The sequence below is a fragment of the Uncinocarpus reesii genome, genomic scaffold (assembly GCF_000003515.1).
Source record: "Uncinocarpus reesii 1704 scaffold_5 genomic scaffold, whole genome shotgun sequence".
Lineage (NCBI taxonomy): Eukaryota > Fungi > Ascomycota > Eurotiomycetes > Onygenales > Onygenaceae > Uncinocarpus > Uncinocarpus reesii.
Genome location: NW_003052496.1, coordinates 1,476,747 through 1,489,492, shown reverse-complemented (window position 1 = coordinate 1,489,492; position 12,746 = coordinate 1,476,747). Strand labels below are relative to the sequence as shown.

Sequence of the window (12,746 nt, the reverse complement as noted above, 5' to 3'; positions counted from 1 at the left end):
AAGGATCCCCCCCCTCGCCATACGTGAATGTATGCTATGAGAGCCCTTTGACGCCGCCACCTACAGTTAGTCAGCCTGTAAGTATCAAAAATGTATAAACCAGAAGGGTAAACTCTAGCCTTAGTACCTGTTTCCGGTGGTGATCAGGGACGCCGCCCCCGAGGGGGGCGAGAGGAAAAAAGGAGTGGGTGAAAATATCTTGTTGGGCATTCTCTCCCATTGTGCCCTCTTATGTGGGGTTTGGGTGGGGAGCTTTTGAGGGGCTTATATATAAATTGGCTTTTTCATATATTGTGAAAACAAGTCCCCCCCCCCCCCCCCCCCCCCCCGCGAGTCACCTTTTCCCCTCTGCCGTTGCGGGATCCAGTGCCATGTTCACACTGACTTTTGACGACGCAAAAAACACCTTTATCCCTCTGCTCGTTTTATGTTATGGCTGCTTCATTTGCTTCCATCCGTGAATGATCCTATTGCACCCTTTCCAGTAACCTGTTTCAATATTCCCCCTGGCTGTTTGCTTTGCTCATGTTTCTAGTTTTACGGTCTATGCAATTCCCTTCCATGATGTATGTACTACGCTCTTCTCCGTCTGCCGGGCCCTATGCCATTTCTCCAATAGCAGCATCATCGAGTCTTTTCTGTCCCACGGCTCTTATCATCATCATAGTAACCAGCGTCACTGACTAAGCGGTATCACGGAAACATACCGCCAAGACATTAGCACGGCATCTGATTGGCCCATCCGCGAAACCCCCCCCCTCTCTGGCCCGCGCCTTGCCGCATCCGGCCTAGCGGTACTGTCTTGGCGCGTCCCCGACGGTCCGCCGGCTTACCTCAGCCAGCGCACCCCAACATCATCGCTCGTTCTGATTAACAAACATTCCATTGTCTCGCTCGTCCAGGGCGTCAACTCGGCCTCTTTTGCCCCCAATTGCCAGTTCCATGGGTCGTCCAGACACGCTGTTTAGAGATTTCCCTTCCACCCACATCCAGCCCACAGAAAACACCCTCCTCCGTCGTCCCGCCTTGTCGGACCCAGTCCTGACGCGAAAACCGATCGCTACGTGATATCATCCCAACTGCTCGTCACCAGGAGAGAAACCCGGATCTTGGTCTTGCTCTGGAAACGTGCGACTCCTGCGACCACTCCATCTACGAAAAAATCACTCCGTCGCGCATTTTCGATTCGAAAATACCGTGCAAGGAACAATCGGTTTGGGGGTTAAAGTGGTTTCGAAATCGCGATAAGCAATCTCGTGTGTGTGCGCGTCGCAGCGTTGGAAAATAGTTACCAGCCTCCACGGAACCCGCCGCATGCTTTTCGCATTCTCACCCCCCAGCAAACGGACTTTTCCCCGACAACCACAACAAGTAGTGAATTTATTTTAAAAATTCAGCGAAATCTTCCCTTTCCCCCTTGCCTCTGTTTACAGTCGAAATATTATTAAACTCGGTCGGCAAGGTTTTTGAAAGGAAAAAAAAGAGTTTTTGCTGGTGGCAAGGCGACATCCAAATCAACAAAAACGCTGGTTTTAAAATCAACTTTGGTCCTCCTCCGAAGTGTTGCCTGTTCCACGCGCCAGATCTTATTGTCTCAGAATCACTTTTTCATCTCCCTTTAAATCCCAGTCCCGGCTGTTTTTTGAACTTGGGCTTTGTAAACCTTCTGTGCTTGACCTCTTGTCTCTGCACCACTTCTGCATCGATCTGATCTTTCAGGCTCTTGAAACAACGCCGAGAACAAACGCCGAGCAGGGTCTCACTCAATAGAGTCAATAAAGACAGCAAACATGCCGCCCTCTACCAAGAGGCGCAACCGGCGCAAGGATGTTTTGCATGAGTTGCCAGACACAGATGCCCTGGATTCATCGCCAAGTCGCCGCTCTGTGAAAAAGAGAAAGGTATGCTCGCTTCAACCCCCCCTTTGAACATGCTCCCAATGTGATGCTCTGGGGTCTCTATTAGCGTTCAGGTGCTGATCAAGGATCTTTATGTTAGGTTGAACACAAGCTAGAGCCAGAGCATGAAGACCTCAGTGAACTAGTTTCAGGAGATGAGAACGATGCCTCTTCCCATGAAAATGATATTTCTACTGGGCAAGACCTTGTGGATTCTGTGATTTCGTATCTCAGTGTAGCAAAAGAACCCGTGGCGGTGATGGATGAGCATTCAAATGCGAAAACAAGACAAGAGAACCAAGAGAGTGTCAAGGCCTATGCTAAGATAGCTGGGCGAGAGTGGACTTACTATGTCAAAAGCCTCCACGTGAACATTGGGCGGCCGCCAGACCGTGAACAGAAGCTTGATGCGCAGTCCAGCCCAGTTGCTGTAGCAGCACAGGCATTGCCTGAAGTTCATATTGATTTGGGACCCAACAAGGTCGTTTCGAGATTACATGCGGAGATTTATTACGACGGTACCGAAGAGCCTCCTTGCTGGCGTATTCGAGTCAATGGCCGGAACGGAGCTCGACTCAACAATTCGGTCTTGAAGCGCGGAACCAGCTCACAACTCAAATGCGGCGATGTCGTTGAGATTGCTAATACCCAAATGATGTTTGTCACTCCGGGCGACAGACCGGTGATCCATCCTTTCTTTATAAATAGGCTGCAAGGATTGCAAGCTATTGAAGAAACCGGTGCCTGGGACGCTACTTCACATGCTCACCCCGAGCCTGTCGTCGCCAGCCGGCCTATCCCATTTACATCTCATGGTCAGCAACGGGTTAGTGGCAGGAATGGAATTGGGCCAGCGCAAACCGCGCTTGTGACTCCATCCAAACGCCAGGCTACCCCTGCCAGTGCAAGGCCAAGGTCAAGAGGGGACGACACAGCTGTGAAACCTTCACCTCTGTATAACCGTGGTATGATGATGGAGAGCACCGAAGAGATTGACTACAGCAGCGATTCGGCCAAGGACTTGAAACCACCGTACAGCTACGCGACTCTCATAGGCCAGGCGATTTTCTCCTCCAAGGAAGAGAAGATGTCGCTCAGCAATATTTACAAATTTATCATGGAAAAATATGCCTTTTACAGGCATATCAACTCTGGGTGGCAGGTGAGTTCTTGTCTGCCTATCTACTTGCTCTTCTAGTGCGGAGTTGACAATTTATAGAATTCAATTCGCCATAATCTGTCCTTGAATAAAGCTTTTCAAAAAGTTCCTCGCCGGACTGATGAACCAGGGAAGGGCATGAAGTGGCAAATTGTCCCGGAATACCGTGAGGAGTATTGGAAAAAGGCCCATAAGGGTACACAGTCCTCAGCTCCCTCGTCGCCCATTGGAAAGGACAGTCCAAGTTTCAACAAAGGCAATGGCCAAAGTAGCTTTGAGCATCGCATTGAGAGCTCTCAGCCTGCTCCTAGTGCAAGAGCCCCACAGACAGGTTCGCCGGCGTACCATACATTCTCAGTCGCACCGGTTGAGGCTTATACGCCTGATCGTGGCTCCCGAAGTGGCCGTGATCGTGGACGGGACATTGACGGTACCAACCCTGCAGAGACCCCTATGCCAACGCGTCCACGAAATGGAGAAGGATCCCGGGCATACGGACTCTCCGACAATGTTGCTGGATCTCCACCAGTCCTGTCATCCTCTTACTACGATGATGCTGCGTCATCCATGATCACCCCAGCGCCACTTCGCCAACAGCCTCGTCTAGCCCCACCAAGCACCGCTCAGATTCCTTCCAAGTTCATGCCCATGAGTTCGCCAGCTCAGTTCTGGAAATTCGCAGATATTGGCAGTACCCCAGCCAGGCCGACCGACATTAGCCCTTTGAAGCCTGCTGGCGGTGATTCTGGTCGTTGGGATGGTGGGAGTGCGATTCCAAGTAGTAGCCCGCCGCCCCCGCATCTTGGGAGCCCGAGCAAGCCTGGCGGACCACAAGGGGCCCGCGGAAGGTTTGGTGCGAATGGAAATGAGAAGCGCAGGTGGGAAGACGATGAGGAGGAGGATGGAAATGAGGCAGAGGGATTTGACCTTGCACGGTATGTTAACGAGTGGATTTGGGTCCGATACTCACAGTATACTAACAATTTATACAGTGGTTTTCAACCTATAGGCTCTTACCATCGGCAAATGAGCAATGCTGCAAGAGCAAGCGCTAGCGCGTCAACTACTTGAGCTCTACGCCGCTTCAAGGCTTTTGCAAAACAATGACTGGCCACCCTACCGTTCGCTTTTATTGCTCGAAATCTATTAGCTATGTGCTGAAATTATCTTACCAATGTCCGCGATCCCAAGCGGCATTTCGATCTGACAACAAACACTTTATTCCGATTGCTTTGACTAAGATCTAGATCTCGGTTTTCAAGACTCCCTTTTTATCCTTTGCCTTGTAGCATTAGAGGATTTCGGAGACGTGTCTCAGCGAAATGATCGGTTTGTACCACCTGATTTTTTACTTTCTTGCTGTTGTTTTTATATATTATCCCTTTTAAAACACTTTTATCAGCTTCGTTTCTCCGCCATATTACTGAGAGCTTCGCTTCTGCTATGAATTCCACCGACACCCCCTACCGCTATTTGCCATGACTTTGTTTTCCCATTGAAATGACCTCGTCACGACTCTCGTTAATGCGTTTATGACCGTTGCACCTGCTTGTTACATCATGACTGATCCAGCGTGCTTTGCGCTATTTTTTACCGCACCCTTTTCTTGGACGGCGCACATTTCATGGGAAATATGGCGAATTTATCTCTTCGTGCTTTGCTTCTTGCTGCAGTTTTATGTACTATTGCGACGGGGGATGGCGTTTCGGGTACGGCAAAGGGGAAGGCCCCCGGTGTAAAAAAGAAAAGGAAGAAAATAGGTATGACTCGGATGTTCTTGTCTTTTCCGTTGTTTCAAGGCAGAGACTGGGGGGTGTGTACAGCTTCGAATCCGGTAGATAGAAATATAAGTCACTGGAAGGATATTTTTAAGCAAAGACCCTTTATTCGGATTGTTACCTGAGCTATCTAGTTACCGACTTGTGCTAAAAGGGTTATTTAGTTACCCAGTCCACTCGATCATATCCTTATGAAACGCATCAAATCCCCGAAGACACTGGCCCCAATTCCTCCTTTACAATCACCCATACCAAGCTAGTTCAGCCCTTCAAACGCACAGCCCCTTCGGAAGTCCCCCATCAACGTCCTCCTCGTCAACAACCCACTCGCCCTTGAATCCCAGAACCTTGTCCCACAACGCATACTCGTCACGGATCTTCGCCTTTGCCGTATCCCATCCACGCACGTCCTCCTCCCCATCCTCGGACAAACAATCATCAGGCTCCAGACGGGATCTGATGGCGATTCCAATCAGGGCTTGCATGGTATAATGCGCGTCGTTGCCTGCGTTGTGGAGATTCCAGGCGGTGACGTGCAGGTCCTGAAGGATGTTGCTGAGTGATCGCGGTTGCGCCTCGCGCTCGACGATTCGGTAGAGTTGAGCGGTGTCGAGGCTGTCGAGGAAATGGGGTTTTTTGTCGTCGTCATCGTTGGTGGTGGTGGTGGTGGTTTGGAGGATGGTGCATCCGAGTTTGGTCATGTAGTTGATGTCGGAGATGATGTTGTGACCGACGAGGATGATGTTGCGGCGAATGGGCTTGGAGATGAGAGTGAAGCGGTTAGCGGAGCTGTTGGGGGAGGTTGTGGCAGAGAGATCGGCTGGGAGGGCGACTCCGCCGTCTTCGTCGTCCTGGAATATGCGTCAGTTATTTGGAATAGGGGTTGTGATGAGGGGATCGGAGGACGTTACATACATCGCTCTGTGTAGATTCTTCAGCGTTGACAGGTCCTGTATCGACTCCGGCATAGGGGAGATTGCCTGCATAAGGGGGTTGGAAGCACGATTCAAGAACCGCAGCAGCATCTTTGATCGAGATCCATTCACTCTTCCCGAATTCAAACCGATCGGGACATCCAATGACGAAATCTTTGTTCGTGACATGCGCGTACTCAGAGATGCGGAAATGGCGGGTTTTGATTTTCTTCATCCAGTTGCAGCCATCAGCGCCGGGGGTGATGCCGACGAGGTCCAGGGTATCTAGAGTCGAGAGTCCAATCTCAATGATTTGATTGTGCGCCCTTTCATTCGATTCGATATCAACACAGATAAAAATAGGCTCGTCTGCAAAAGGGAAAGGAGCCTCTTCATGGAATTTCAACGGAAGAAGCGTTGCTGCGGCAGCCAAGGCTGGAGCATTAACGGCTGCCTCCTGATCTCCCGCAGAGATGGGGTCATTATGGGCAGTGGATATCTCACTGAACGGACTAGACGTGGCCGCAAGCCAAAGTAGCACTGCGTGCGCTTGAGAGTGCGGCACCAGACCTGAAGTCTCTGAGCTTGATCGCGTTGCTTCTTGGCTTTGGACACTTTGGACTTGCGGCGAAGGGCGTCAAAAGCAGACCCCATCTTTTGTTTGAAATTATCAAACGCGCGCTCAGCTTCAGGAGATGGCGCCGTTGGGCCTTCGTGGTTGCAGCGTCGGGGAGGGATGCTCCGCTCTAGCCTGCTCTTGACCTCGTTGCTGGCAGATCTTCCGAGGAACTGTGGCAGCGGAGTCCCGTCGTTTACAAAAGAAAGCAAAACACCCATCTCTTCCTGAGCGGGGATGGATGTCGCGCAGCCGAACTTTTGGTTGATCTCATCGAGAAGCCGCTGGACTTGAGCCTGCGGCGGGACAAGCAGCAGCGGGTTGGGGGAAACAGAGGTCGGAGGGTAGACATAGTATCTACGATATTTCAATGTCAGTGAACATCCACGGCAACATTGCCTCATGAAGGGAGACGTACAGATCCCATTCCCGGCTCCAAAACTTCCCGGCATCAAAGAACGCCTTGGCAACCTTTTCAGAGAGGTCTCCCTTGAGATACTTGTACGGAAAGCGACTGATAACCACCGCTGGACAAAAATGACCCGTTTCTGCAAAGGGCTGTGAAAACACCTCCGCGTCTACAGTTGAAGTTGCTGTCTTGCTCCCCTTGAAACTTTTGGCGGTCATTCCAGAATTGTGCTTTGCTCGTCCTTTGGCTGAAGCCGCGAGAGCAGCGAGATACGGGTCTTCATACTCGGAATCTGAATCGTCCTTGTCATTGTTGTCAAGTTGATGCATGACTGGTGCAGGTTTGGTGGGCAGGTCGCTGGTGCTTGGGACAGGCTCGTTCACGGTTGCTGAGGCTTCTTCACCAGCTTTCAACCCCATATCAGCTTTCAGAAGCCCCTCGTCTCTGCCCCGGAAGAGCATCCGAAGCCGATCTGTTAGGCTCATCATGAGGACTGAGGTTGAACAGCCCAGAAGGGATGGAAGACAGTGAGAAGAAACGGCCACGAAATGAAGGAGCAGTTTTGAATGATGATGTGTGGGATTGAGAGGAAGAGAGAAATACATTCACGAAAAAAACTCTTTCAGGCCGTCGAGAGAGCCATTTGAACTGATTGCTATGGCGATGGCTTCCAGTGAATATTGCGTGGTGATGTGAATATATCACACAGGAGAAACAGATGAAGCATGTGCGGCACAGGCGGATCCTTCTGGTAGCTGCATACAAAGGGATTGTTCCTCAAATTTAGGGATACAGGATCTAACTGCCATTAGCATCATTAACGGCATATATTGGGCTCTGCTGCTGGAGGAGAGGGAGTTGTGTAGCAATTTCAACTGATAAACATGCACAGGGAAACGAGGCCTTTTACAAATTGAATTATTGTCTTTGTTGGCTAAACTATTCCAACCCTGGCCATAGATCCAGCATCCTACGCAGCGTAGGTGCAGTGGAACAGTAGTCCATAGCATGTGTTTGAAATGCTAGCCATTAGATTCGGGTATAGGCAAAACATTCTAGGTCGAAAGGAGCCACCCATTTCAGTATTAGTGATTTCAGCGGCTCAGCCTTGTTGCAGTTGCTGGAATCTTCAATGTCATGTTTATTAAAACCACATCCTCGATTGTCTTCAGGGCATCTTTTTGAACCATCCTACTCGCTTATCATTCTTGTTGCCTGGAATACTCTTGATTCATCCATGGCTCTTCGAGCGACAAGTGGGTGGACTTCTGCTCTTCTGACCTAAGAACGAGCGTGGGTTACAGGAAGTGAATAAAGTCTCTCCTTTCTTCACTAGAAAGGCGTCTATTTCCCAATAAAACCGTCCAAGGAGAAGCCTCGTAGAGAAGGAACCCCTTCAAATACCACACAGTAAGAGGAGAGCTGCACCGTCCGAGTCAAAGGAGCTGTCCAATTTGGAGGGTTTCCTGAGAAATCTTTCGAAAAAGGACCAAATGGGCTATCGTTTGGGATAAATGATGTTCTGGGGAATAACTCCCGTCTGCACTTGGGCTATCAAAAAGCCATAAGTTCATAGATCTACCGCACAGGTTAATAGGTATTTTTGAAGAAAGTAGCGGGTACTTACAACACATACTGCATTCCATATGCTAGTGCTTCTAGTATTACTCCTTCAACTAATGCTAATAAAATGGTATATTTACTCCTTCGAAAATCAAGATAAACAGCCCCAAAAAGGGGTAGACTATTCAATATTACATAATCACACGGAACATCCCTTATCCGATTAACCAATCAGCGCGCGCGTCCTTTTCCGGTGGCAACTGTTGTCTCCCAACGACAATCCAAACCCGTCGCGACGATGCGTTGACCTCAGATCTTTGTTCAGCGCCCAGTTGCTGCGGCATTGATTATTCTTCTCTCTGCAAGGATACCTGATCTCTCGCTCAATGGCTGAAACAATGCGCTACCACTTTGGATAATGGTCGGCGACATTCGCATCCCAGTGCCTGGCTTGAGCTGTTGAGCTGGTCACCTCCCGCGCAGCCTTGAGTTGATCGTTGTTGCTCGTCCATTGCTGTACGAGCATGGCGACGGATTTAGGACCACGCGGTCCGAGCGACCTGTTCCTGGAAGGCCCCTCAGATCCCGACGCGCAAGCTACCATTACCGATTTTATCGACTACACTGAATACCTCCCCTCCGACCTAGTCCGTTCCTTGACCCTCATTCGCGACTTGGATAAAAAGTACCTGAACGCCGCCAATGCTGTTCATGAGCTTACAAGAGTGTACGGACAGCTGCCCGACCTAGCTCCGGAATCGCGCCCAGACCCGCAAGCCCTACGCACCCAAATCTCCGAACAGTTGAGGAGAGCGATCAACGCGCGCGAAGCCTCGTTTGCGGAAGCGTCCCGCCTCTACGATGTTGTGGACCGCCATTTCGACCGTTTAGCGAGTATAAAGTCAAAACTTGTGGCGCTGGCGGTCAGCACTGCGCGTGAGCTTGCCATAGATCTTCCGGAAACCAAGGAGTTGGCAGCGGGGTGTAAAACTGAAAAGGCGGAGCTGCCTACGCGCATTACGCTTCGTCTTGACGGTTCACGGCAAAAATCACGTACCCAGAGAGGAGCCAGGAACGGGCGTACCGCAACGTTTGATTCTACTCAAGTGGAAGCTAGCGTGGAAGGATCTGATGGCGAAACTCCGACAAGGCTGGGCACAGAGGACGGGTTAAAAGCGGCTGCTAGGCCGAAAAAGAGCAGAAAAATAGCCGGAGCACCCCAAGCAGCAGATCGAAAACAAGTTCAAGATATTTCCGGGGAGCGTTCTACAAGTAGAGCTCTAGCAGCTCTAACGGCGCCTCCTCCCGATGCAAAACTTGGCGGCGAATTCCGTCCCTGGTTACGCTTGACAGATTGGGAAATGGCCACTCTTCGAAAAAAGATGAAGAAGAACAATTTTTGGCAACCAAGCGAAGTGATGATTTATCGCGAACTATCGGAACTTGGGTCGAGGGGTGGGATAATTATCGAGCAGCAAAGAAAGCGCCGAGCGAACAGGGTGCTGAATTCATCGATTGCGACGATGTCATGAACACTTATATTCCCGGGCAAACTCACTCGCAAAAGTGAGGTGCAGGGCAATGCGGGATTGCCTTGGGGTGGAAGAGACTAAACTGAGTAATCGAGGTATGAAAATGAACGAGGCCGAAGAAGCTGAAACGCGACACCCAAGCCACGAGAACCAAGCAGCACAAGCAGAGCGGAAGCGGGAATTGGGCAGCGAAGCGGACTCGGTGATATCGGGTCGACTTTTAAATCCTTGTTCTCTGGCTCCGGTGATCAGAGCCTTGTTGATAATGTTCACACTGGACCTTTGGATGATCCGTCCATTACTAACGGGATCGCAGCTAAACCCTAGGGCAAAACCAAAAGCCACCTCTAAAAAGAGGAAATTCGAGGACACCACAACACAAGATGCGGGGGAGGATGCGGAGCCCTCGCCATCTGAAGTTCCGTCCGAAAAAACCAATATCAAAAAACTTAGGCTCACAAAACCTGCACCAGATTCGAACGAATCCTCCGTACCTGAAATTACACCTACGAAAATCGCACTTTCTCTGGGAGCACTGGGTTCAGTCAAAGGAATTTCGGCTACTTCCTCTGTTGAGCCTGACCGTCCAGTCACTCGAAGCGGGCGTCGAGCTTCAGGCTCTTCCAAGGCCCAGCCAACGTTTACGCCACCGGCGGGGTTAAAAGCGAATCGACAGCGATCTGCAACAGCGGGATCTACCGAAGCCGGAAACCGTGAAACCCGTCAGCGCAAAAGCATGACCCCAGGCAAAGCGATGGCGACCGAAGCGGCAGCGATGGCACTAACCGCCGCACCAACAGCAGCAAGCCGACGAAGCAAGCGTCCCGCGCCGGGACCCGTGACGGCCGGCCAAGACGGGGGATCGGCTGTTAGCGTAGGCCGACGCAAGGCAAAACCGGCCAAGAGAAAGAAGGACCTTAATCTTAAAGACTCTCAACCGCGAGACGATTATCGTATCGATGAGGATGGAGTGGTTGAGGAAATTGATCCGAATGAGCCGAGATATTGTCTCTGCGGGGACGTAAGCTTCGGGACCATGATTTGTTGCGAGAATATTGATGTGAGTCTCTTTGGCTATTGATGTATATATATGTACGAATCTGGAAGCTAATATCGTTATGCAGTGTGACAAGGAATGGTTCCACCTAGAATGCGTTGGGCTAACAGAGGTCCCAAGTCGTACTGCCAAATGGTACTGCCCTGATTGCAGGAAGAAACTCGGCAAGCCAGTTGTAGATGGAATTGTCCGGTCAGGTGGTAGGCGCTGATGTGTTCATACTCCTCCTTCTCGTATATTTTCTCTTTTTCTCATGAAATTACGTTGCATCATGGGTGTCGGTGCGGAATTGGCCGGAATGCATACATGCTGCCACTCGGTTGAATTTGGGTAACCAACTGGTTGTTTGTTGTCTTGACGCGTATCAAGCAGGGAATCAGCGGGATTTGTGCGTTTTCACTTCTTTTCCATGGGGCAGCTTTCTCGTGCTCCCCTGACGGTTTTTCTATGCGTCTTTTGTGCTTGCATCTGCATCCCTGTGTGGAGGGAAGTGGAGTTGCCGGCGATTGTTTTGCCTCGAAGCATATCCTTATTCTAGAGGCCTTGGTCAGTGGCGCATTGGGTCCTGCGGAGTCCGGGAGGCTAGCCCAGCAAATTCAAGATTTCTGTTCCCCGATAAATGTTGCAGCAAGCAACCTTCATTTCTCCGCAATTGTCGATGGCCGGCGTAACTAGATGATGAATTATGACGTAGGCAAGTACAGCGCAAAAAGGCCGCAGCGAGCAAGGTGTATATAAAGCCCTTTGCCTCTTCGCCCTTCAATGGATCTAAACAAGCGAAAAGCAAACCATTGCGACTGAACAAAAGACTCTATCTATAAATCTTGCTCAACTCAAACCGTTTTTAACATCCACATACATTCATCCAAGATGGGTTGCGGATGCGGATCCAACTCTTGCGGCTGCAATGGCCCCAACAACTGCTCCTGCAGCAGCCAGAGCTGCAACTGCACTGCCTGCGGCGTATGTTTCCTCCAAACCCATGGGTCATCCATGCTCCAATGGCCCAAAAGACTAAGGGAACTAACCAATCCCCCCGTGTTACAGAAATAAACCATCCATTTGAGCTCGAGCTCTTCTGACAGAGTAATGCGAAAAGAAAAACGCGGCCGACAACTGAATAACGCATTCGCCATCCTGTCTCGACGTCCTCTCATCATCCGCCATAAATTGTCCAAGGCGCCGTCGTTGGGTTCTGTTGAACGGCTAGGCTGGGGGTTTCGAGGAGGGTGTTTTGACTGCTTGACTGGGACTTGATTGGGCCTTGTTTTCTCGTTGCTCACTCTGGTGCTGGGGTCTGTCGTGTATCTGTCAGATAGTTATAAGCTATGTGTCAATGGATTCTTTATTCAATTTCGTGGTATCATTTTGCATCCAGTGTCCCATTTCTGCCGCTTCGTTTGTGGCGAAGTAACCAATGTAGCAAATCTGCATTAGAGATTCCTTATATCTCGCCCTTCGAATGGACATTGAATCCCTGAAACCTCATCTCCAATGCGAATTCGGTTGACAGGAGAATTCTGAAGCGTCCTTTTGCTGTCTCTTCCCTCTCGATCGGGGTTTATCACATGACCGTGTTGTTTCTCAATGGACTCTGTTTGATGCAGAGAACTGCTGGAACGTCGACAACCACTATGGGCTCTACTACCACAAAATCGCGACTATCAGATAGATATTCAACATGCTCGTTATCGGGAGGCTCCCATTCCTGAAGCTCAATTCGCTGCCATCGCAATGGGTGGCTCTGGAAACCACCCAGCCAACTGATGGCCTCCACTAAACGCGTTGACTGATCGTTGAGCCGAGCCATCATGGTGGAG

The 12,746-nt window shown here is 50.4% G+C and overlaps 4 protein-coding genes across 4 annotated transcripts in view; 3 read left to right on the top strand and 1 right to left on the bottom strand.

Annotated features, from left to right (window-relative positions):
* The window catches only part of UREG_07541 (pH-response transcription factor pacC/RIM101), a gene marked incomplete at both ends in the record, with an annotated part of 3,648 nt that extends 2,422 nt beyond the window's left edge, over positions 1-1,226 (top strand). The window contains 3 exons of the mRNA XM_002582722.1: positions 67-77; positions 536-566; positions 969-1,226. Of these exons, the coding sequence (XP_002582768.1) occupies positions 67-77; positions 536-566; positions 969-1,226 (300 nt within the window). The remainder of the gene's footprint in view (positions 1-66; positions 78-535; positions 567-968) is intronic.
* A 564-nt stretch (positions 1,227-1,790) lies between these two features.
* Positions 1,791-4,128, top strand: UREG_07540 (forkhead box protein C2; the record flags this gene model as incomplete). The annotated part of the gene is made up of 4 exons (XM_002582721.1): positions 1,791-1,901; positions 1,999-3,060; positions 3,118-3,992; positions 4,050-4,128. The coding sequence occupies 4 exons, from the start codon at positions 1,791-1,793 to the stop codon at positions 4,126-4,128; spliced, it is 2,127 nt and encodes a 708-aa protein (XP_002582767.1).
* Positions 4,129-5,104: 976 nt separating this feature from the next.
* Positions 5,105-7,259, bottom strand: UREG_07539 (uncharacterized protein; the record flags this gene model as incomplete). The annotated part of the gene is made up of 4 exons (XM_002582720.1): positions 5,105-5,686; positions 5,751-6,137; positions 6,254-6,722; positions 6,784-7,259. The coding sequence occupies 4 exons, from the start codon at positions 7,257-7,259 to the stop codon at positions 5,105-5,107; spliced, it is 1,914 nt and encodes a 637-aa protein (XP_002582766.1).
* A 1,602-nt stretch (positions 7,260-8,861) lies between these two features.
* On the top strand, positions 8,862-11,137 carry UREG_07538 (uncharacterized protein; the record flags this gene model as incomplete). Its single annotated transcript, XM_002582719.1, has 3 exons — positions 8,862-9,792; positions 9,905-10,890; positions 10,994-11,137. 3 exons carry the CDS (start codon positions 8,862-8,864, stop codon positions 11,135-11,137), a joined length of 2,061 nt encoding a protein of 686 aa, XP_002582765.1.
* Positions 11,138-12,746: the final 1,609 nt, after the last annotated feature.